Genomic DNA, 25,470 nt, shown 5'->3' with positions numbered 1-25,470 from the left:
ATAAAAATCATATCTATAACATCCTGCTCCACCTGCTCACATGATCAAGTCCTCGAAGGAGGTTTTGAAGTTTATAACAATGGATATAAAATGTTCTCAGTTAAAAGTCTGATTGAAACTTGAGCATTGTATCTGTAACCTTAGAACTAATACACATTATCCTTTTAATTCAAGAATCTGATTTGAAGATGATGGCCTAACCCAGTAAACGAATTTCCTTTACCATGTGTGTTACCATGTGTGGGCTTTTCATAACCAGCCCATATTGTGGCAGGGGGCCAGAGTCACAGCCCTGAGTGGGACATAACAGTTGGTGGCTAATGATGGTCCTCATTTGTTATGAAGGCAGTCATTAGTTAACTCCGAGATCTTTTTACATAAGAACAGCCTGGGTCAGACCAAGTATCCTGTCTTCCAACAGCGGCCAATGCCAGGTGCTTCAGAAGGAAAGAATAGAATAGGCTAGCGGTCCTCAATCTTTTTTTCCCAAGTGCCACTCGGGGCAGGTACAGTCAGGTCAAGTACCACTTGACCTGCCTTTACCTGACTCGAGTACCACTTGGGAAAAAAAGGGGGGGAACTTGCGGCGGCAGTGCGGTTTTGCGGCGGGCCGGGACTTGCGGCGGCAGCACGGTTTCGCGGCGGGCTCCATGGCAGGAACACTGCCCTCCGCCGAAACCCTTCCGCCGTTTCCCCTTTTCGGAGGCACACTTTCGCAAGGGGGGGTGGGAGGGCCCTTCCGGCTGCGGCGGATTCGGCGGCACGGTACGACTCGCGTACCACCCAGCCTTCTTCCGGTTGAGAACCGCTGGAATAGGCAATCATTGAGTGATCCATCCCCTGACATCCACTCCCAGTTTCTGGCAAACAGAGGCTAGGTTACACTCAGAGCATGGCGTTGCATCCCTGACCATCCTGGCTAACAACCATTGATGGACCTATTCTCCATGAACTTACCTAGTTCTTTTTTGAATGCTGTTATAGATCGTGCTTTTACAATATCCCCTGGAACTGAGTTCCACAGGTTGACTGAATTGTGTGAAGAAGGACTTTCTTTTGCTGGTTTTACACCTGCTACCTATTAAACTAGGTGCCTATTTTTTTTAAGCACTGGGTTTGGCTAGCCAATAGATTTCCTTCCATTAAGTAACAGTAGCTGCTGGAGGCAGCTCTATTTTGATCCACTCTCCCCTGATCTCTGCCTGGTCATTTTCCCCTCTAGGAAAAAGATTACACTGATTACACAATTGTCATTCTGTACATAGTGGGTTGTTTGTTGTACGTCAGGTTCAAAGAGGTGCAAGTGTTCCTAGCTACTGAGGAGGTGCAGGCACCTTTGGACTTCAAAGGAATTTTGTTGTTGGTATTGCACAGGTGCCTTAGGACTCCGAAGCAATGGCATGGGCACATGGTATAACTGGTATTTCTTCAATTGTTCACATGATTACAACCTGGGACATGGTCCCAGCTATAGGGGTGAGATTTTCCATCAAATGGAGATAACATTAATGGTGTGCATGTGTGTGTGGAGGGAGGAGAAGGCTGGTGCTCCCAAACCCACAAAGATTAGGAATTGAGGTATCATCACCTTTAGTGCAAATATTGCATCAATCTGGTTTCACACAGAGATTTAGACAGATATATAAGGCTAAGTGAGTGCCTCACTGCCTAGATGTGGCCTCAGTCAAGTCTGGGAATAAGATGTGCCTAACAGGCCCCAGAAATATTGCATTGTTCAAGATTTAAGCATCAAAAAATGGGAAGACAACTGACAGCTTATGGTGGGCTGTGGCATTACTTTCTTTTTCACAGGGCTACCTGGACAGTTTGCTTTTAGGAGCTCTCAAGGTCCAATAAAGTGGCAACCACAAGGTAATTCTTGTCATCATTCTCAGTTGCCAGGCCATTCACAGTTGCCTGATGAAAACCCCAAAAGTGAAATCTTATCACCAGGTAAGCCAAGAAAATTTGCCATTGACTTCAAAGAGGCCACAATTTCACTCAAAAGAACAAGGACCAGTAAGAGTTAGTCAGAATAGTTCCAAAATTAAAAAAAAAATTGATGGCAAATGTATTAGAGTATTTGGTTTTAGGAAAGTTCCAAAACTTTCATATAACATTGTCTCTTATTGCATTATCCCTACTTGCTCAGCTTCATCTATGCCCATTTTTAACACTTATATTTGTTTATGACTCTACAAATATTTCTATCCTTCTTCCATGATGCTCCTTAAACACTGAACATCCTCCTTCATCTAATTCTAAAGACCACTAGCCTCTCTTCCTTCACCTTTCCACACACAAACAAAAAAGAAAAAGAAAAAAAACCAAAACAGAACACATACACTCTTCTGCTGGGACACCTACAATAAAACAGTCAACACATGAGGTTTATGTGAAGATGAGGTCTGAGATAGCTTTATTTATTACAAGAACTTAAAGTTGACTCAGAACCATCAAGTAACATACATTGCCTGATTCTGTGATTAGCAATCATAGAAGCGAAGGACTGGAATGGACCTCAATAGGTTATCTACTCCAGTCCCCTGAACTCAAGGCAGGACTACATAATAGCTAGACCATTCCTGAAAGTTGTTTGTCTAATTGGTTATTAAAATCCTCCATTGGGAGATTTCATAATCTCCCTAGGCAATTTGTTCCGGTGCTTAACTACCCTGACAGTTAAGAAGTTTTTCCAAATGTCCATCCTAAACCTCCCTTGCTGCAATTTGTCCTATCACATGATTTTCGTATCTTTGTCTTCTACACTCTTAACTCCTAGTGCTACACTCCTTGTTTTGAGTTTTTCAGATTAGGCTGATTTGGAGCAGGCATTGAATTTTTGTGTGTGTGTATGGTGACCAGTATATTAAGACTGGCACTACCAAAATACAAATAATGCAGAAGGGGTATCAGGTCATCCCACATTTAGCACAGCTAGACAAGGCAGCATCTTTCTGGAGCAGTATAAGATTCACAAATCTGCACTTGAAAGTTATATTGGCATAGCTATGTCAGTTCAGGACAGTGAAAACACACACTCCTGACAGACATAGCTATGCCAACATAACCTCCAGTGTAGACACAGATATAGAAGAGTGCTTCTGCCAATGTAGCTAATGTCATTCGGGGATGTGGTATTCCTACACTGAGGCCTGGTCTACCCTAAAAAGTTAAGTCAATCCATCTGCATCTCTCAGGGGTATGAAAAATCCACACCCATGAGCTGCGTAATTAAGCCAACCTAAACTCCAGTGTAGAAAGTGGAAAGTCAACAGAAAAATTCTTCTGTTGACCTAGCTACTGTCTCTTAAAGAGGTGGTTTACCTCTGTTGACAGGAGAACGTCTCTTGTCAGTATAAGTAGTGTCTATGCTGTAGCATTTCAAGTGTAGACAAGACCTGACAAATCCCTTCTGGCATACAGGTTGCATCTACACTATGGAACTATGACAAAGTAGTGATGCTGGTATAGTCTTTGTAGTGCAGACATACACTAAGATGAACAGATAATTTCTTGATGCCTACATGCCAGGTACATACTCTAATCTGGCAATGGCTTGTGCCAAAACAGTCGGACCAAGTTGGCTCAGAAGATGTATAAATTAAGATGTGGAGGCCTTTAGTATCATTTGACCAAGTTATGAGAGAGAATATTGGTTTCATTTTCCTGAATGGGGCACAGTTTTGAAAAGTGTGGGAAACAGTGCCCTAAGAACAGCAAAAGCACTGAATCTCCACTTTGATTCAAGTCTGAATTTTATCTGTGAACCTATAGGGACTTGGGCATGGGCGGTCAGGCCTAATGGTTAGAGTCACAAGCCAGAACCAGAGGCAGAAGCCAAGCTAGGGGTTTGAAGCCGGAGTCAGCATCGGGGTACAGTGCAGAAACAGGGATCCATAGCGAGGTAGGAAAGCAGGTACCAAGAACAGACAGGGGTCTGGGATTAGGAAGGCATGAAACAAGAGCAGGTGGGAAAGGCATGGCTCTGGAATCAGACAAGTAAGCAGAATCCATAGCAGCAGCCAGACAGAGATTCAATTAGTTACTCAGACAACTTCCTGTGGCTCTTTCTGGTTTAAGTAGTGTGTCCCAGTCAATGGGTGGGAGTGGACATCTCCCCCAATCAGGAGCTTCATAGGTGGGCCCTTTGTGAGCTAGAGTTTCACTAGCCCCCTTCTCCACTGGTTCAGGTGAGCTGCTGGGTGGTGGCCACAGTCTCAGCACTGCCAGGGGATCCCTGGGCCCGAGTTTGAGGTCCACAATCACTCACAGAACCGGACAAGGGTTAGGTTCAAACTTTGTTGCCAAAGAAATATTGCCGTCTTCTAAGCCCAAGAGTACATTGCATTTAAGTTTGGAAGCCTCAGAGCTCCAAGTGATATGGTGTATATGAGCAGAAGGATTAATCCAATTCACCAGGAGACACCATCCTTAGCATGACAGAGAAAGAATCTGCATTTTATTTATTGGACTCTCTGATCAGGCTGAAAGTTAGAAAATGGTTTGTTTTTTTTCCTAGATCTTTGGTCTGACCAGTGACTGCGGCAGGTAATGGCTGATATGTTTATTAATTTCTCCAATTCTCCAAGTTACTGAGAACATTCTCATTTAGCTATATTTTGAAATACCTGTCACTTTGTATATGAAGTATTATGGTGTCCCCATTTTTAATGTTTTGCATAATTTCTAATTTTGAAAGATTTAAATATAGAATTACTTTAATTCGGTGTAATATTGTTGTTCGACTAAAGCCACTGTAAGATCTGAAGGCAAAATAATTGACTTGCTGTTTTTAGAGATCCTTACCTCCTCCGTGGACTGCAGTTCTGGGATAACTCTGAATCACTGTCCTTTGATGTTGGAGAGCCCTTATAGGTATAAAAAACATCCTCTGTTTCTGTAATATAGGCAATCTCATTTGTAAGGTTATCTACAGATGAGTGTCGCGGTTTACGAATCTCATGACGTAGTCTAGGACTCCTCCTTAAAGGAAGAACATGAACAGAAGCTGGTTGAGACAGAATCCATTGTAAAACTCTTTCAAAATTGACTAAATTCCATTCTATTGCAATACATGCCTTCAGATTTTCATTACAGGACAGTAAGTCTTACTTGAGTGACTGAAAAATTGGTTGAAATCACAGGGCTGGAAGGGACCTTGAGAAGTCATTAAGTCCAGCACCCAGCACTGAGGCAGGACAAGTAAAGCTGTGCCATCCCTAACAGGTGTTTGTCTAACCTGTTCTTCAGAACCTCCAATAATGGGGATTCCACAACCTCACTTGGAAATCTATTCCAGTGCTTAACTATCCTTATAGTTAGAAAGTTTATTCCTAATGTCCAACCTAAATCTCCATTGCTGAAGATTAAGTCCATTACTACTACTTCTACCTTCAGTGAACATGGAGAACAATTGATTATTATCCTCTTTATAAACAGCCCTTAACATATTTGAAGACTTATCGTGTGCCCCCTTCAGTCTTCTTTTCTCAAAACTAAACATGCCTAGCTTTTTTAACTTTTCCTCAGACGTCAGGTTTCCTAAACCTTTTTATCATTTTTCTGCTGTCCTGGGGACTCTTTCCTATTTGTCCACATCTTTCCTGAAGCATGGTGCTCAGAATTAGACACAGTACTGACATCTGAGGCCCCACTACTACCCAACAGAGCAGGACAATTACCTCCTGCGTTTAACATACAACACTTATGAATGATATTAGTGATCATTAAATATATCTGAAAATCTTGGCTAGTGTCTTGTGTGACTATACAACATACAAAGTGCAGCAAATAAACTGAAACCTGTTAAACGAATGTGTTTTGACAAAGGAATGAACCAACTGATTTTTCCTGAAATACGATATAATGATCAACTTCCTTGGTAGATTACTTGTTTTAAAATAACCCAGACTTCTTTAAAAAATACACATTATATAATATGTCCTGTTTAGTAAGTGTAAAATGAAACTGAGCAATTTGCCAGGTTTTTTTTTTTTTTTTGGTAAGGATGAAACTTTGTTTACCAATTAGGGGTAACAGGAGGAGACCGAGAAGGAAGACTTTTGGTCTCTAGATGTTCAACAGATAAAGATCTCCTCATATTTGGGTTCCAAACCATCCCACCTATGACTTTTCTGCAGTACTGGTTGTTTATGGACCTGAAAGGAAATACAAATACCCTTTAGAATAATTGTTTTTCATAGAATGCTAAAATCAAGTAGTTAGGGTTTTGCAAATGTATTTCACAAGTACCAGTTAAGCCTTTTGTAGTTCCAACAATTGAAAGGAAATGCTTCAAAAATCCCAACAGAAGAAAAACAATCATTTTCATTTCAGTAAGGTATCCTTGATTCAATAATTCATATCTAAATTGTTTTCTTTTTTATTACATATATTAATAGAAATTTCTTTCTTCCTTTGTTTTGCAAATCTGAATTTCAATCCAGTTAATAGATGTAATAATGGACAAATAATTTTAACACAGTCATTGTTTTATTACAGCTAATAATTCGATGATTTCATCATTGCCTAAACTCTCTCAAAACCTTTAGATATTTCTTCATTTTGGACCTGGTTCTACTGCATTTATTTACATGTAATTTTCATTAAAGTGATTGGAAGCTGTGTATAAAGACTGGCAGAATAAGGCGATGCATATGTATATAATAAAGAGACTCATTCTTAAATATGTTTGTTTAAATGTTATACTATGGAACTTATATACACAAATTAGTGAAATTATTGTATCTAGAAGGAATAGGTTTTCATATGCTTATTAGAGCAATACTGGCACAATCAGCTTTAACACCAACTAATTTGAAAAAAGGGAGCATCATGCTGAATTATAGGACAGTCTTGTTTATATGATTTTATTTATTTAATGTTATGTAAGCTAAAGGTTAGCCATACATCTAATTTTTTTATTTTTATCCTAGTTCCAGAAAAAAAGGCCATGCTCCACTGAGGTTGCCTGTTAAGTCAACAACAGCAGAGGCAGCAGGATACAGGTTGCTAATTTTTTCAATTTCTTTGTTAATATCTGCTAAGATGATCTGCATTTAAGAGTGAGCCATGGAGAAAGTCCTGCACTTCTCATGTAAACTGTAGGTGGGGTGAAAGAGGTAGCAGTGATGTGAGGTCTGGGATCGGGAACAGTGCCAAAAGTAAGCAGTGCTGAAATGAACGGGTCGGAAACATATAAGGTCCTTTTTCTCACAAATGATCATAGACAGATAAACGTTACATCACTGGAAAGCAGGGATTTCCAACAACATATAGGATGGATTCATAGACTGTGATTTATGAGCTCTTCTACCTTAAAACTCTAACTGGTTACTCAGAGTAGCACTGCTTTTAAGCAGTTGTCCAAATCACACTAGAGCTAAATTCTGCAGTAAGATTCTTAGATTTCTGCAGTCATTTTCCTGAACTGTATAACTTTATTTTGGTGTTTGCCTTCATATTTATTTTCTGAATGTTTTGCCGTTTCTTTCCCATAGAATTCAGGTGGTCATGTTGCAAAAATTATTTTATCTTTCCTCTTTTGCAAAGATTGGAGCAAACTGTGTAGTACTGTTGGGCACTATGTGTGATACATAAAAAGACACAGGGAAATAATTTTAAGTACGGGGCAAGCAGAGGTGGAGGCTAGGAAGCAGCTCTCTTTTCCTCCTTTGACAATTTATACCAACTGAGACTCTGCCCTCTGTGCTGGACAGAACTTGCAGAATGGGTTAAGATTTGCAGCTTTGCAAAGCTATAAGCCAGAAGCATATGCTTTTCTAGCACACAATACTATCCATATAGGCAGTGGATTGTTGGATGTAAACAATTCACCCTCATTCTAATAAAACAATTATGTGTAGTTTTCCATGAATTTTGCTCTCCAGGACATATGGTAGTTAAATCTATTGGGTGTTTTTAGTTCTGATCAAAGGATTTGTCATCTATGATTTTAAACTTCGTTTCAAAGTTGACTTGAAAAGCAGCCAACAATGGAAGTGGAACTGAATGTATTCGATTCTCTTATTCATAGATTGTAAAGCCAGAAGGGACCATTGTGATCATCTCTCATCTGACCTCTTGTACAACACAGGCCATAGAACTTCCCCAAAATAACTCCTAGAGTACATCTTTTAGAAAAACATCCTATCACGATCTCAAAGATCTCTTATCAAGGTGTTAAGATATTTCATCAAGCTGTTTGATTTGAAGACCTGCATGAAAATGGAGGAATGGAGGGTTCGTTTGTTTTTGTTCTCATTTGCTAGGATGGTGCTAATTTCCTTTAGAACCACTGGCTATTATCCATTTTTAAAAGTTTGATTATTTGCTCACTTAGCTACTGAAACTGATGACATATGTACCATAATTGTTCTGGATCAAACCCCAGAATGATAAAGAGTCCCAGTAGCTAGTCTATTATCTCAGATCAAGACCATATGATTGGCAACACTTCTTTCTTTGGGCAGAAAACAACAAATCTTACATTTAACAGGAATAAGTTAACATAAAAAATCCTTTAAAGCTGACAAAAGAATTTTAATTACTTAGACAGATGGCAGAAATCTCTAGGTTTTTTTTGTTTGTTTGTTTGGTTTTTTTTGCATATTCAGTTTACTGATGGAAACTGAAGAGCCACAGGACAGTTTGCCACCACTGACAAAGAGAGGGTAGTCTGCTCAAAATATATAATAAGGCTTTTAATAAGCATGCTTTGTTTAAGTATACAACCCATCACCTCAGGACCATGCAATGCTGCCAACAGCATCCGGGAGAAGTGGAAAATATTTTACACTTACACACGCAATGTCAGGAAAAAGGTGGAGGGCTGACTGTCAAAATCCTCTATCTTTTAAGTTAGGCACCTCAAACTTCCCAATGAAGAAAGTTTGGTACAGTATCTAATAACTGACAAATATCTCAGATAGATTCAAGACACTTTATATCAAATATTAAGAAAATGTTTTCTAGATTTTTCATTTTTTGCTCCTGAGTGGACTTTGCTCAAGAGTTCTCCGAAAGAGAGTAAAGATTCTCTCAGTCCCCTCAATCCTTAGATTTTCCTCTGAGGTTACTTGCCTTTACATCTCTTTAGCAACTGCACCAGAAGATGGGTATATCAAATATATCAGATTTCCAAAAAAAATAATAGGTCTTTTACCCTAAAATAAAAATTTCTTAAGAAAAGGTCTTTGCAATTATATGCAATGTATACAGCAACTAGATCATATACTTCTTTTCTCACAGTGGATATAACTATGCAAATTAGTTAGAGTCAAAAGGTTTCTTTTTGTTTTTAAACTATTTAAAATAAAAACTGTCTATAAAAATCCCTCCTTAAACTAGGTAAGCTTAAAACGTTCAAAAGCAATTTCTTTCAAATACACGTATACTTGTTTGAGTATCTTTAATTAATACAAGCACAGACAACTTAATCTGTGATGTTTTTATTCTACTGGCTATCAAATTACATAGTTTTCCACTGGGTGAGACGGGATAGCTGCCCTCCCTGTAAATACTAAATAAAGTGCACTGATTTGCATGATATAACTATTAATATTTACAGTAACAAATTAACAAAGGTGAAGATTACATATATAAAGTGTATATCTACAGTCCATCATCCCTTTATGCTTTTCATTATAAACTGCTAGTGAGCAAGAAAGAAAGATTTGTCTCTTCATTAATGATATTCTAGACGTGCCATGGAGACATTATTAATCCTATTAGAAAGACAGACAAACATTACATTTTCAGATACTGTAACTTCAAATAAGAACCATTGAACACAACTCTTTCTGATGGTATGATTTACATGCTAATGTCTGAAAAAATGCCCTAAATCAGGAAAGGTGGAAAACGAAACTATAAAACTAGATTTTCATTCATTTCTTCAGAAAATTAGCACCCAGCAGGTCCCTCACTTACTACAGAAAGTTGGAACTTCCCATTTTCACATAATTATGACGAATTTAGAAGAGAGAGTGTTGCAGGAGCTCCTGATTCATCAAAGTTCCAATTGCTTAAATGTGTTTTGCACAGCATTGCTTTTTGTTCACAAAAAGCTAAAAATCCCAGCCATACTTATAGCCTAATTATTTGAAAACACTAATTCTTTTGGTAATAGCATCCAAGTATTAGAGTAAATCCTAATGTATTATAAAAAAATAATTGAAAATAGATTCTTGAAAATACTATCCATTTTAATTTGGTCATATTTATTGTAGAGCATGATACAGATTTTAATCTTAATTTTAATCTTAAACTGATTTTGAATATGCAGGCTTCAATCATGTATTTTTCTGTCTACTCTTTTCTTATGAATGTTTAAATAATATTGAAAACAAGCTTCCTTACCTCTGTTAACATCAGCTAAGATTATTAAAACTAAATGTAAATGTTTCACCTTTAAAACTACTTGTTTATCTCAATTTAGAAAAGAAAAACAGACAGGTCTGTTTCACAAAATTATTTTGTCATTAGTTTAATTTCAATTTTACTTTCTGGGTCTCTTATGCCTTTGAACGATATGGGTTTTAAACCAAACTGGTAAACCAAATTTAAATCTAAATAAAGAATTGTTTTCTTTTCTTCTCTTTTTAATTTAATTTCATGAACTATTTCTACAAAATTAGGTTCCATAATCAAAATACCATGGGACAATTCTATACCTGTTTCTACCTTAAGATCTCAAAATGCTTTAAAACAATACCATTTCAAGAATTGTCCTATGAGGAATTATGTTTCTTTTTATTTTACAGGTGGGGAAAGAGACACAGTGAGTGAGGTTCAGTGACTTACCCAAAGTTACATACCAAGTCTACAACAGTGCTGGGAACAGGGTTCAACTCTTGAAAGCTCAGCACTGTAATTCATCTTTGGATAGAAAGTGTGTACAATATTTGAAAATGGATTTTTAAATTAAACAGATTGTCATGTGTTTAGGCACTGTACTCACTTTGTTGGGTTTCTAGAACCAAAGGTCCAATAAGGGGACAATATCTTTTTTTCATGAGGTAGCGACTTCTTTGTCTGAAAAAACGTGTGATGTTCTACACAAGATTTCCATAGATTTTTGCATGCTCTATAATTTAGCATGTTGAAGGCAACTATATGTTCTCTGGATTCATTCTATAATAATAAAACATATTATATATCAGTACAGAATATGCAGATTGACCATATTAAGAAAAAGATTAAACAATCATGTAAAGTTAACAGCAATTTACAACCTAAAGTAATTTTAAACTGGTAAGTCATCAGTAAATGCAAAGAATCAACAAAATAAAATAAAATAAAATTAATGGCTCCATAGACTACTTTCAAGTGGTAAAACACTCATTGATGGAGAATCAATCTGAAATGTTGAAGATGCGTTACGATCTGACCACACTTTAAGAAGTTAAATATCATTGAAAAAATTGTGGAATCTTCTTAAATCATCAGATTATTCAGATGCCATTGAAAATATCTGGTCTTCAAACAATAATCCTTCCAAAACTAAACACAAAAAAATCTTTTACTTGGGTTTTATATACCTACATTGTTTAGGGAAAAACAAAAATTCAGTGTGGAGTACATTCTAACAGAAAATCTGTTTAGAAATAACCAAAATCAGACTCAACATAGTTCCTAAATTACTTTGTGATAGCATCTACTTAAGATATAGAGATCTACCAAAAAGCATACCACAGAAGATTACAGCACTGACCATGGTACTGAGCACTATAAACAAGACTATCACCACCATATAACTGTTATGTTAATTTCAATTAAATAAATAGGTGCAGAGAGCCAAAGGTGCTAACATAACATTGTATTGCACAACACTAAACAGTTAAACAAGGTTCAAGATTTTGAGCGCAGTCACCATGGTCTGCTTAGTTCCATGGTAAAAACTACCACTAAAAATCTTTTAACTTTTTATTAGACACAGAAAAAGGAAAAAAATTAAATCATTTAAAATCAAGTATTAAATAAGGTTTTCATTTTAACAATATCTCTTGTTCCCTTTTCCTTTAGCTGTAGAAAGATTTTATAAGGAAAACCCTCCATTTAATAGTCTCTTAATTTAAAGATGGTAATAAGCTGTCCTTTTTAGTGAAAAAAGAAACAATTGAGATGGGCTGGAGATGATGCTGTTTAAATTTGATGCTGCTTTTTTAAGGCAAAATAAGACCAACACACAGAGAAAAGGGATAGAAAAGAATAACAAAGACAGAAAATACTGTTTTCTCTGGTGCAGCCTCTTATTTGCAACCTTGCTTCCAGAGGAACATAGGCACAACACACAGTCTTATCAGCCACTTTGAAACCTAGCAAACTTATATCAGCTTCTGGCTGTTTAACATGTTGCTTTTAGCTGCCTTTCTAATCATAGATTCTCAGCAGTTTTGCAAAAGATGTAGTCTTGACTGGCTATGCCTGACTCTTATTAAACATAAGGCAAAAAGAGAGCAAAAGAAAAAGAAGAAGAAAGGTGGGAGAAGGAAAAGGACACACAAGGGAAGAAGTGACAGCAGGAACTCAAGTCTCACATTCCAAGCGCTGTTAGGACTTGGCCGACGCTGGTAGAGGTAGCGATGTCTTCAGTTCCCTCTCTCTGACCCACTCTGGTCATCATGCCATTCACAATCAGGACAATAAAGGACCAACAGTTTCCTGGTGGATCACTGGGTCCCAGCAGACAGTGGGAATAGCAGTTCTGATGGTAAAAACTCCCTTCTTCCAGTTCACCCATCCCACCTGGTGTCATGATTTCATGGTACTCTCTTTTAAGGACCCCCAAGTGAGGTGATGGCTGGAAAAGCACATAACTTTATTATTTTGTCCACAGATTAGGCCTAATTTCCCACACAGCACTTTTGGTCCATTGATTTCCAATTTTATCTTTTGTTTACAATCACGATCTTAACACAGTCCTTTGGCAGTATCAGTAGATAGTTTTGTTTAGACTAATCTTTTTATTTCCCTTTTGCACCTTTTTCTATCATTTATTGTTATAAATTATTCTGACATCTTATTTACATCCTTCACCCACTTTCCAACAATTGAGTTCATAACTGGGGTAGACCCCAATTATTAAAACATCACCTACCAGCTAAACACACTCAGAACTAACATTTCACAACTACTTATTAAATATCACATACTGCAATCACTTTGACTAAATCTGATCATTTTACTCATACAAACCATACTTATGCAAACCAATAGGACACCTCCATGAGAAAGGTGAGCAGGATTTTGCACTTTGTATGTGGACATTTTAACTGGTTATCTGTTTTACTGTCAGTCTAACATGCATCTTTCCTCAGATACATTTTAAAACATTTACCACGGATATGTTTATACAAGAAAAGAATAATGTACTTCTTTTTAAACTTTGTTCCATCATACTGGAGTTAAAACAGTATTTGGTGATCATGGATATTTCTATTATAGTGCTTATACTGAAATAAACAACTTATAAACATAAGTATTGTGAAGATTTGGAGGGAATTTTTTGCCATGTAAAAAAAAATGTTCAGTAACAAAATATTTAATGGCAATTGGCATTTCTTAGCGACCTGCTGATGGCTGCAATATTGTTTCAAACTGAGTAAATTGAAACGCTTGTTCGAAAGAAGACCAACGCAGGGAAAAATTTCAAACACTTCTGTCCAGCTGTAATACTGACTGTAAGAATTTGTGAACTTGAACATTCCAGTTTAACCTTATGCTAATAATGCATGGTTTAAAGGGAAGGGATGAAATTTACCTAGCTTTTCCTACTTGAATTTTTGTTGGGCAAGGGAAAGCATTTGTAGTCCCTACTTGTAGTCACTGGTAACTTTGAAAAGCTCCCTTTGTGTGCTGAAAAATCAGATGCTTGCTCGTCTCATTTTGGAAGGCATGAGGATGATCCAGTCACCTTTTTAAAAAATTATTAATGAATGGAAAAAAGTTTAATAAAAGATGTTTTGCTCACCAAGAGCATAATCCTTCAAAGGGATCCACAATCCCTGACCATTAAACCCATGCATTATCTTACTAAATCAAAGGATCTACAAGTGGATGTAAGGGTCCATGTTCATGATCCCTTTGCAAGATCGAACTCTAGCACCCTTGGATTTCAACAGTTCACAATTTGTGAGGACTGTAATGTCAGTTAGAGAGGTTTGTGGACTGAGTGCTGGAACCAGTAAAAGTAAAAGCAGGTTCTTAGGAATTAATGGGGATTACCCTGTAATTCCAAACCCCACCCACACCCAGCACTTGAATCAAGTGATGCCTCTAGCAATTAGAGAAGGTTTGCAGATGTGTTGCTCACAGAATAGCAAATTAGTGAAATTTTCATATATGTAAAAATATAGCTACATCGGCTCAGAACTGCCATGTGGCTAGTATTCAGTAAACAACAAACATGTTTGATAAAAACTTTTCACTTTCTTGAAGCGTTTAAAATGTTTGCTGATTAGCAAGCATGGCTTCTACTCCTAGCCTTGTATCTTACACCTTCCAGTAAACCCAAATGTCACAGTTGGGCTTTAGTAGCATCAGTCACTATATGATCCATCAGTTCCTTCCCCCTCCTCTGATCAGTTCTTCAGTAGAATCAGAAGCATTAGATACTCTCTGCTAAACAGCTGATCAGAAAAGAGCCAGGAGGAAAGAACAGACGAGCAGCTATTTCTCGAGAAAAGCTGGCGTGGGAAGAAACACACAAAGAGAAGTATTGAAATTGAAAGTCAGAAGAGAAAAAGGATTGAAGAGAAAAAAGGACTAGGGATTAAGAGAGTCATGAATCAACAGGCCGGAACTGAATAAAAATGTCTTAAATGAACATCTGTTCAAGGCCTTTGAGCACTTTCTCCAGATTTTCAAGAAATACCATCCATCTAAATATCGCAATGGCATACAAAAGCCTGGGGATATTATAGCAATGTCATGATCCATAAAGAAACCTTACTCATTAAGACTTTGGTGGTTTACAGGACCTGCTCCTTGCTGTGCTTTCCCCTCCATCTTGGTCTCTCTCTTCCTCCCAATCTCAGTCTTTTTTCTCAGTCTTATTTAACCTTTTTCCTTCAGAACTCTGAAGTGGGGGGGTTGATAAATCCAAAAACTAAAATATACTCAGCCACCTCCCCTCACAACCCACCTGAGCAGCCTGATGTTCTGAAGCAGGCCAGTGGCAGCCTGATTGTCTCACCCACAATGGAAAAATAGGGTCTTCAAGGCAAGTATAGCCTCTCATTGAAAGGCAGAGTAGCAGGACTGCTATTCAAATCACTGGGTTGCAGAATTGTCTCCCTTATGTCCCCCTTCACTTCACCTTATGTCTGTCTACAGATGTATTTGACAACAATGGATACATCTGGAGACTTAACAATGTACCTGGTTTGCTTTTTCATATATACAGAGAAAGACAAAGATTACGCAGCTGAACCTATTATCCTTAAGGTTTTGTGGATCTTTAAGTGTGATGCCATTTGCATTACTATGATAGTTGTGTATTGTTATAAAACACAAGGAAATGATGGTTTACGACATGTGTATAGCTATTAATCACAGCTTTCAAACGCTGTCATTTTTCACCAAGATAAACAGCTTCTCAACAGAACGAACTCTGAGAACACTGTCCTTTTCAAAGTTGATGCAGCTCTCTTGAATGTGTAATCTAACTTTTTTGACAGTAGTAAAGAAGTCTTTATGCAGTGAACAAATATGTTTAAAATGATATCTACTGATTAAATATTAAAAAATGCATTTATTCAAGTTCCAACCTTTTGTTCAATTTGGCCACACATTTATTTTATTATTCGCTGTTTGTAAACATTAACACGAAGGGGATTTTGTTCACATTACTGTTTTGGGAACTGCTGCTGTTCATATGTATGCCAGTATTGAAATGCAAACAAGAATATTCAAAAGTTAACAAGAACATTCACTGTTCATGATTTGGTATTTCAGTCATCCAATCAGGGAACAGAAACAATACTTTGTGACCACTCACCACAAATTATTCAGAGTGAATAAGTGAACAGTTGGCAGCCAATCCACAGACTGACATTTATTTGCATACACCATTTGATGAATATTTGTAAATAATTAATATATTATAGTAGAAATTGGGGACAGTTTGCAACTATTGGAAATCTATCTTTGATAGGCTTTGACTCTCCCAGTCTTCTCCCAAAATAAAGCAGCTAAATCTGGGAGCCCCGTGCACCCCCTGAAGTGGTGTGCCAAGCACACTTATGGGTCCCACTTGGTATGCAGAGGCCCACCATATCCAAATTTCTATAGTAGAGGCCTTACAAGCACAGAACGCCTCCACACAGCATCTGGAATTCATGTAAAAACCCTACAACCACCACCATCCAATTTAAAAATAAAGAGAAGAACCCTGCTCCAGGGGGTGAGAAAGTTCCCTGACGTGTACTACCTGCTGTTTTGCCCTTCTGCAGGGTCCTATACCTGGGGTCCAGGCATTGTCTTGTGACTTGACCATTGGCAGTCTAGATATTAGTTGATGAAAACTCTAAGCCACACACTAACACATTATTCAATCTTATCTTTCTCCCCCTCCTACCCCCCACCCCTTTTTTTATATATATATATATAAATAAAGACACTGGACTCATCCCCCTTTCCAGATAGCCCAAAGTCAGGAGAATGTGACATTAAATCACCAGTTTTTCTCTTTTTGTTTCCCCAAGGAGAAGGGTGTTTTGAGAGCCCCTGAAGATTTCTTCTCTTAATAATGAGCCTGTGACAACTTGTCCAGGATAACAGCTGTCATTTTACTTGATATTTGATCAGGATTAGGATTACAGTAATTATAAGAGGGTGTCCATATTTTTCTCCTTTAATATTTTGGGTAGAGGTGGAAGACACTCCCAAATTTAACTATAATTATAATGATATGCAAAAATTTACAGCCTTTGTTTAAAAAACCCCAGAATCCCCACATGCAAATATCTTCAAAAGTATTCAGACTACACATTACTAAGTACGAATGTCTATATTTTATCATGTTATAGTCTAAATATTTTTCATCCCCTCTCCCCAAAAAAGAGACTGACTGGTTTCTCCATTGATTTAGAGGAAACAGCTAGATCAAAATATATTAATCAGAATCTATTATCAACTGCAGTACTGTCTTTTGCCACATTATGAGGTCATATTACCACTGGTTTACAAGAAAAATCACTTATAAAGAAAACCTGTAGCGAGCAATGTAAAGACATTTCTGCCTTCAATTATTTTAACTATCTCCATGTATACCATCCTATTTTGCCAACTTAGAAGCTATTATATAATTATTATACTGCAGGAGGCACTTGTTATCCCTCTATCCCCAGATCTTTCAGTTGTAATTTTTACTTTTTTTCCATAATGCAACCCCTTTTCAACAATGAGCCCCATGTAGAGGAGAATGTATCTGGGAAAATGGATGGCAGCAATGACCAGCATCATGTATCCTGCACTGCTGTCTCATTCCTACAGGCCCCCACACACCAGAGACACGCAGCTATAAAGTGGCTCATCTGCACGTAGGGTACATTTACGCAGCAGATGGGAAGTGTAATTCCCAGTTTAGGCAGACATATATGCTGGGACTAGCATGCTAAAAATAGTGTGGCTGTGGTGACACACACACGAGGGATTGGACTAGCCACCTGACTATGCACCCAGGAAGTCAGACAAGACTGTACTTGAACTCATGCCACTACAGCCACACTGCTATTTTTAGCATAGTAGCTTGAGCATAGCTAAGGTGCGTATGTCTACCCAAGCTGGAAATTACCCCTCTGAGCTGCTGGGCAGACTAACCCTTAAAGCAGATTCTGCAGGCAGCTGGAGAGCAGGCAGAGCATCTGAGAAAAAGGCAGCAAACCTCTGTCAATCTGAGGGAATGGTGAACGTGGTGGAATGGAAGAAGATCCCCTCTGCTTGCCCCAACCCCCACATCTCCAAAAAACACTGAAATGAAAAAGGTACGGTTGGGTGAGGGTGGTGGAAACAATTAAACTTGATTAGAATGGGAATAAAGGAGGCTCTCGGGGGAAAGGTGGAAACAGAGAGTGGGGGGAGGAAAGGGGGAACTCAATGGGGAGAGCCAAATATAGAAAGGCAGCAAGGATTGAGGGCACCTATAAAGCCAGCTTCTTCTCCCACTGAACTTTAGGGCTAAAATTACTACAGTGGTTCCTTTCATTACAAGTCAAAAGAATTACAGAATACTTATTAAAAATGTCATAAATGAAATGGGAAGAAAAGAAGTAAAACATTGAACTACTTACATGTTTTTGCCGTTGCTGTATAAAAAACTTCTTCCTTTTAAAGGAAATTTTTAATATGTTCGCCCTAAAAGGAAACAAAAACCACTAAATAACAATCCATAAAAATAGAGCAAAACAATCAAAAAGTGATACATAATACATGTTTATAATGCCTGTCATTCTTATAAGTACATTATAACATTACATATTCGTGACTAATAAAATGCAATCCCCTCTTGGGTGGAGACTGGCAGCTAAGTGACACACATACCACCGTCAAAAACAGCACCGAAGCAAGAGACCGGAGCAGAAACTTTGGCCAGCGAAGAGGATCTTTTAAAAATCATTATTCGGTAGTTACTCTCTAAGACTTGACTGTTAGCATAAGCAGGAAGCTCCCTGTGGCAATTCTCACCTACAAAGCTGCATGAGGTACTTGTAGCAAAGACCCAAACAGAATCAGATTTTCCTCTCCATATTCTTCTCACAGTAGTACCTAATGGCATTGAGTTTGTGTAACTAATGAATCATACTGTAATTACAGACTACCAAGAGGCAAATGTAGGACTTTGAAAACAGGATACATTAGGCCATATATGATATCAAAAATTTTGCACAGAGCAGATGACAATATAAATCATATTACTATTGGTAATAATTATGTCACATTATTGGTATCATTTTGAAAATAAACAGAAAAACACATTTTGGAGTTGTCTTTTGGAAAAATCTTATGCTACTGTATTATTAAACGCCCAAGAGAACAACTGGTGGTTATTCATTAAATATTCCAATCATATATTAATTTGCTTTTGCGGGAGTAGGGGAGAGGAAGAATGGGGGGAAAGGTACAGGTATGAGTGCTAAGATTTTCCTTACACTGATGGATCACATCCTCTAACATTGTAATATCCTTACACATTTTATGTTGTACAGTTAAAAACAAACGAGCTATGATGTTCTAAATATACATGGTGTTGGTGGTGACTTCCCAAATTCATTTATTGTAGGCAGAGATGACAACAGTGCCTATTGTTAAAGCTTGTCTAACACTTTTCATTATAAGCATGTTAGTAGTTGCTTATTAAAACTTAACCAAATTAATTGTTCAGGCTGAAATTTTCCATGCTTGTTTGTGTCTCAAGATTTTTTAAAAAAGTTTCAAAGTCATTCCACCATTTACAAGAAAAAGACTATTAAAAATATGTAGTTTTGCCTGTTAACATTTTCAACTTTTTTGTTTGTTTGTTTTGGTTTGTTAAAAGCTCTAGTTCCTGCATGCTTGGGAGAAGAAACTTGACAAAGGGATTTTTGGAGTCAGAGAGATGGCTTACCCCTAAGAAAATCCAGATTTGGCCAATTTATAAATCTGAAAACCGCTTTTTGTACGTGCACAGTAATACCTGTTAGAACAGCGGTTCTCAACCGGTGGTACGCGTACCACCGGTGGTACTTACCGGATGGCTGGGTGGTACGCGCGGCGCTGAATCTGCCGCCGCCGGATGGGCCCTCTCACCCGCCCCTGCCAAACTCTGCAGCCGAAAATGGGGAAACGGCGGAAGGGTTTCGGCGGTGGGTATTGTTTCCACCACGAAACCCCGCCGTCCGTCTCTCCCCGCCGCCGCGAAACCCCGCCGCAAATCCCGCCCGCCGCTAGTCCCCTCCCTTTTTTTTCCCAAGTGGTACTCGGGAAAAAAAGGTTGAGAACCGCTGTGTTAGAAGATTGCTGCTAAAATCTCAGAACATTGTACCTTAACTGAGTATGCTGCAGACCCATGGAGCTTTGCACACGACAATCGTTCTGAGGATTCCTCCCAATCTCCACTGAATCTCGTACATAGCTGTCACAGAGCTAGACCTCTAGATAGAGGATGTAGAGGGGATCCAGCAGTGACTCCCCGTTTTGATTTAGGGGAAGGTGAATTGGGTTGAGAGCTACATTGAATTTCTACTCTAGCACTTTCTACTCATTGGTGTGAAGGCTGTGCACTTTACAACCCTTATTACTGAGCAATGTCTCACATTCTTGCCTTAGGAAATGGAAGAGTAACATTCAACCCTTCTATAAATCACAGAAGATTAGGGTTGGAAGGGACCTCAGGAGGTCATCTAGTCCAACTCCCGCTCAAAGGAGGACCAACCCCAACTAAACCAGCCCAGCCAGGGCTTTGTCAAGACGCACCTTAAAAACCTCCAAAGATGGAGATTCCACCATCTCCCTAGATCACCACCCTCCTAGTGAAAAAGTTTCTCCTAATATCCATTCTAGACCTTCCCCACTGCAACTTGAGACCTTTGCTCTTAGTTCTGTCATCTACTCCCACTGAGAACAGCTTAGTTGATCCCTCTCTGGAACCTTCTTTCAGTTAGTTAAAAGCCGCTATCTAATCCCACCTCATTCTTCTCTTCTGCAGACTAAACAAGCCTAGTTTCCTCAGCCCCTCCTCATAAGTCATGTGCCCCAACCCCCTAATCATTGTCGCTTCTCTCTGCTGGACTCTTTCCAATTTGTCCACATCCTTTCTGTAGTGGGGGGCCTAAAACTGGACACAATACTCCAAATGAGACCTCACCAGTACCAAATAGAGGGGAATAATCACTTTCCTTGATCTGCTGGCAATGCTCCTACTAATGCAGCCCAATAAGCCATTAGCCTTCTTGGCAACAAGGGCACACTGTTGACTCATACCCAGCTTCTTGTCCACTGTAACCCCCAGGTCCTTTTCTGCAGAACTGCTGCCTAGCCAGTTGGTCTCCAGTCTGTAGCAGTGCATGGGATTCTTCCATCCTAAGTGGAGGACTCTGCACTTGTCCTTGTTGAACCTCATCAGATTTCTTTTGGACCAATCCTCTAATTTGTCTAAGTCACTCTGTGTCCTATCCCTAACCTCCAGCATATCTACCACTCCCCCCAGTTTAGTGTCATCTGCAAACCTGCTGAGGGTGCAATCCACCCCATCCTCCAGATCATTACTTAAATAAGGTAACAGACTGCACAGTGTCACTTGTGGCAGACCTGGAAATAGAATCCTTGTCTGTAACATGGCAAGTCCCAGCCACTTAGCCACAAGGCCTTTCAGAATGAATGTGCCAAATCTGTGCTCTTGGCTGTATCATCAGAAACAGAGCCAAGAATAGAACCCAAGGATTCTGATTCTCAACATTACTCTGCTGTCAAGCAAATACTTGTTAAAAAGCTACTGTAAAGTTTATGTCATGTCCCCTTCTTTTGGCTACTCTACAGAAAAAATAACAGCTGAGCATTGATACTATTTACCATTGGCTCAAGTGGTATACATTTGTACTGTGTATTTAAAGAACATGGGTTCCAATCTTGCTGATGACCTATAAGAGGTCAAGGTGGTTCCACATGGTGGATTTTTTTTTTTTTTTTTAAACAAACAGGTGAAATTAGTGAGTATTTTTCTACTGTTTTATTTTATTTAATATCTGGTTCTGGGTGCTAAATCGATGTGTTATACTGCTTACACTAGTCTGCCACCACTGTTTCTGCACTCTTGCTATGATTGTTGACTCAGTCTCATTACACCTCCCTCTCCCTATAACCATCTCTCACTTCTAGGAATGTCTGTTTCCTCTTCAATGCCAGTGCTACTTCTTTAGAGTACAACTTCAGCAGCTTAATTCAGTGACACAGAGCACTTGTTAAAGGAAATACATTTATTTAATCTCATAACCAACAGCTGTGACATCACACAGTTGTGTGTGTGGTGGGTTTTTTTTTTTTTTTTTTTTTTAAAGAGAATGGCAGGGAGGAACAGTAATCCATGAGAATTCCTTCTTTGTTTCCTGGTGGATTATGCTGTCATTAGTAGACTTACATTTCATGAGTGCTCAAGCATGTCACATATAGAATATGACTTGTACACAGTGCGATTGTCCACATTCTTATTGGTAACTCCTCTACCCTTATCGCTCATTTTACAATATTTACAGTGGCTCCCTGTAAAATTCACAAATTCACTAGGTTTTACTGATTACTTTTAAAGTACACAATAGTTTTGTCCCACCATAGATGACAAATCTTTTGGCTCAGGTTTTCCTCTTCATTTACTGAGATCAGAAAAAAGAAAGTTATGAAGCTGGCAACATAACCACAAATCTCTGTGCCAGAAGCTGGGACTGGACAACAGAGGATGGATCACCTGATAATTGCCCTGTTCTGTTCACTCCTTCTGAGGCATCTGGCACTGGCCACTGTCGGAAGACAGGATAACTAAGTTAGATGGAGCATTGGTCTGACCCAATATGGCCATTCTTATGTTCTTATATTATTAGAACTCGAAGACTGAACTGAAATCCAAAGGAGTTCAAGAAACTGATCAATCTGCCCTCACACTTAAACCTAAGCTAAAGAAAGCTGCTACTTTAGACTTAAACAGAAAATATTTCCTTAGCTGTAAGTTTTTTTTCTCTCTTATACACAAATCCGGAAAATCTACAATTTAAGAAGGCAAGCCAATTAGATTTTGGCTAATAACAAGTAACGTCAAAACAGTCCTGCAGGCTTCTCAGAAAAACGATTCCAAAATTGCAAGTGTTTTGAAAGCAAAGGGACTGCACATGTATAATAAAGAACAGAACTTGGTCTATTGCATCTTTATAAGCAGCGATGCAATATATATTCAGATTCTGGAGGAAATTTGTAAATTTTGTGTTAGGTAAAAGCCTTTTTACTTGCAAAATAAGCCAATTAATTTTGAGACTATCTGGAATGTCCTGGTGCCATTTTTTAGATGGTTTTTGTTTTGTTTTTTCCCCAGAGTGGATCAAAATTTGGGACAAGTCCAAGCAATGTTATTTTTCAGAAACCGACTATTCTGACTCTTATTCAGACTGACAGATCAGTCAGGTTTTTTCTTCTATAGTTTGTTTTGATTGTAGATCATCTGATTTTTTGCCAAGATAGTATTTTTATTACATCTATCACTGAGCTCTTTTTGTCCACGTTGGCTACTACCTTACAACATTGTTGTCAATTGTTGCTGTCCATTAATACTACAGAATATTGTTCCAGAATTTTTTGAAAGAGTGCTTTGATAGTGTTTGCTGCCATCTTGAGTTCTAAACTGTTTGTGCCAAAGATGAATTTTCATGACAAGGATACCCTATTGACTTACAACAGTTTTACTGAAAGTCTAAGCTGAAGCAGGATTTATCTTTTTATTAGAGTATCTCCTTCTCAGCCATTTGTCACTATGTAATGTTTTTCCCACCCGAGCACCTCCACCCCATGGTGGCAGCTGTGAAAGATTTTAATATTTGTTTACAGAACACATTGTAATCCTTAGGTGAAAGACACTGAGGGCATTATAGAAATCTATCATATTCTATCTTTTTATAATATGTCTAAGCACACAGAATACAAAATGCATTTGGCATGTATAGTACAGGAAGGCGTAGCATTGTATTTTCTCACAATGACTTGAGGGACCATATTGCTCACGAGTGGCAAAATCATGCCTGATGATGTATCAAGGCAATCAGAAATGAGTACCAATAAAGCCTCTCCCCCAAATATCAAGAGTTTTTGTTTGTTTTTTGCAGGGAAGAAACTATTTTAGAGACTTTTTAGGATTGTTCCTATCAATTTCATACTTTCACCTGCAAATGCCTCAGCTATTATGAGTCTAACATACATAAACCTGAGGGGCAAAATTCTGAATAAAAAGCTTTGAAGGCTCAAAAAATTACTTAAAATAGCTTTCTATACATGATGTTGCAATTCCAGTATCCAATCTCTGCATCTTACAGGACTAGAAGTGTTGTAGAAAGCTAGGAATTACCCCTTTTCAGTGCTTCTGTTTTAGATCTGATGCAGGACATAAATATTGCCCACCTAAGACCATGAGTTACTAATTCTGGCAGAGTAAAAGTTTGGAAGAGGAAGAAAATGTTCGCCTGTCAGACAATCTTTAAAAAAAGCAGCTGTTTAAAGGCATTTAAAAATTTGGATGTCTAGAATTAATAAAGGAGGAAATGGACTAAGGGCAGATTTCAAGAGAATCAAAAGTACATGATGAAAAATCGGTATTTTATCAAGCATTAAATGATATACAAAAACACATACAATGTCATGGTGTGGTATAAAGTTTTTATTGGCATGGATTTGGGATGGCTGCATTACCCCCAACTGAGTTGTACAGGATATACCATTCAAAAGATGATACATGTTGAAAAATGGAGAAAAAGGAAAGAAACCAAGGGAATAAGAAGAAAAAATTAGGATAGACCATTTAAATTTATAATATATTCTAGTGCTTTACTCTATCAGTTATTGCTTAGGTTTTTGATAAAAGGATAGGATGACTTGAGTACTTAAGATATATTAATATTGCTGGTTACTCTGTAGTTAAATAAGAGACAGAAGAGGGGAATCTGTAACTCACCAGAATGTATTATTCTGTGAGGTCTGGGAGATTAGCACCAACTTCTTTGGAAACTTTCCCCAGAAAACTGTTGAAAGATATGCCTAATACCACAAACAGGCAGTGAGACACCGGTTCCACAATTGAAGAGATTGAAGTAGTAAATAATCCCACTTTTACAAGAAAAAAAGGTCAGTAAATGGAGGAGTGGAGAAGAATCATCTTTCAGACCCTCTCCAAAATCTTAAGGCCAGATTTGTATATAGCATTTCAATCACTTTACACAGAGGTCAGCAACCATGGAGTCTCCTTCCTATCAAAAATGAATGCATACAGCTGTTTTCAGCATTACACAGCGGTCAAAGTATCTCCCTCTTTAGAGGCCCCAAACCTACAAGAAAACACTGGATGATCTTATAGACTTATTTTATTCCTTTTTTGCTTGTTTATTTATCTCAGCTCCTCCTGAAAATTGTCATTTTTGTTGGTTAGGTACTTTCTTTCACAGAAGCAAATGCCATGTTTACCAAAATTTGTAAAATTGCTGATAATCTACAATTAACTGCTGAGCTCTTTAGCAATATTAAAAAATTTAACCAGAGTCATTTGGGCCTATGGACAGAAGATGTGGAGGATGAACAGAGTCCCAATCCTGCATATACATATCAGACAGCAGTCTGCCACTGAATTTTAACTGATTCCTTTAAACTCAGTGGGATTACTCACTCATGAATCTTTATAGGATCAGACCCCGAATCCAGAGCTTTCACTTTAACCCAACCCAGCTAGAACTATATACATATCAC

General features: G+C 38.2%; 1 protein-coding gene across 7 annotated transcripts in view; it reads right to left on the bottom strand.

Annotated features, from left to right (window-relative positions):
• PTPN3 (protein tyrosine phosphatase non-receptor type 3) overlaps window positions 1-25,470 on the bottom strand; it is a 283,828-nt gene that overhangs the window by 100,419 nt on the left and 157,939 nt on the right. For 6 of the 7 annotated variants that reach the window (XM_067569970.1, XM_067569975.1, XM_067569972.1 and 3 more), the window contains 4 exons: window positions 18,297-18,360; window positions 10,964-11,136; window positions 6,027-6,161; window positions 4,810-4,986 (listed from right to left, as the gene is read on the bottom strand). In XM_067569970.1, coding sequence (XP_067426071.1) covers window positions 4,810-4,986; window positions 6,027-6,161; window positions 10,964-11,136; window positions 18,297-18,360 — 549 coding nt within the window. The remainder of the gene's footprint in view (window positions 1-4,809; window positions 4,987-6,026; window positions 6,162-10,963; window positions 11,137-18,296; window positions 18,361-25,470) is intronic. The other variant, XM_067569974.1, reaches the window with a different exon arrangement.

Source organism: Emydura macquarii, unplaced genomic scaffold (assembly GCF_026122565.2).
Source record: "Emydura macquarii macquarii isolate MOO-44397 ecotype Brisbane River unplaced genomic scaffold, CSIRO-AGI_Emac_v2 contig_2975, whole genome shotgun sequence".
NCBI classification, from domain to species: Eukaryota; Metazoa; Chordata; order Testudines; family Chelidae; genus Emydura; species Emydura macquarii.
Note: the sequence above shows the minus strand (reverse complement) of the source record. Positions and strands in the feature narration are given on the sequence as shown.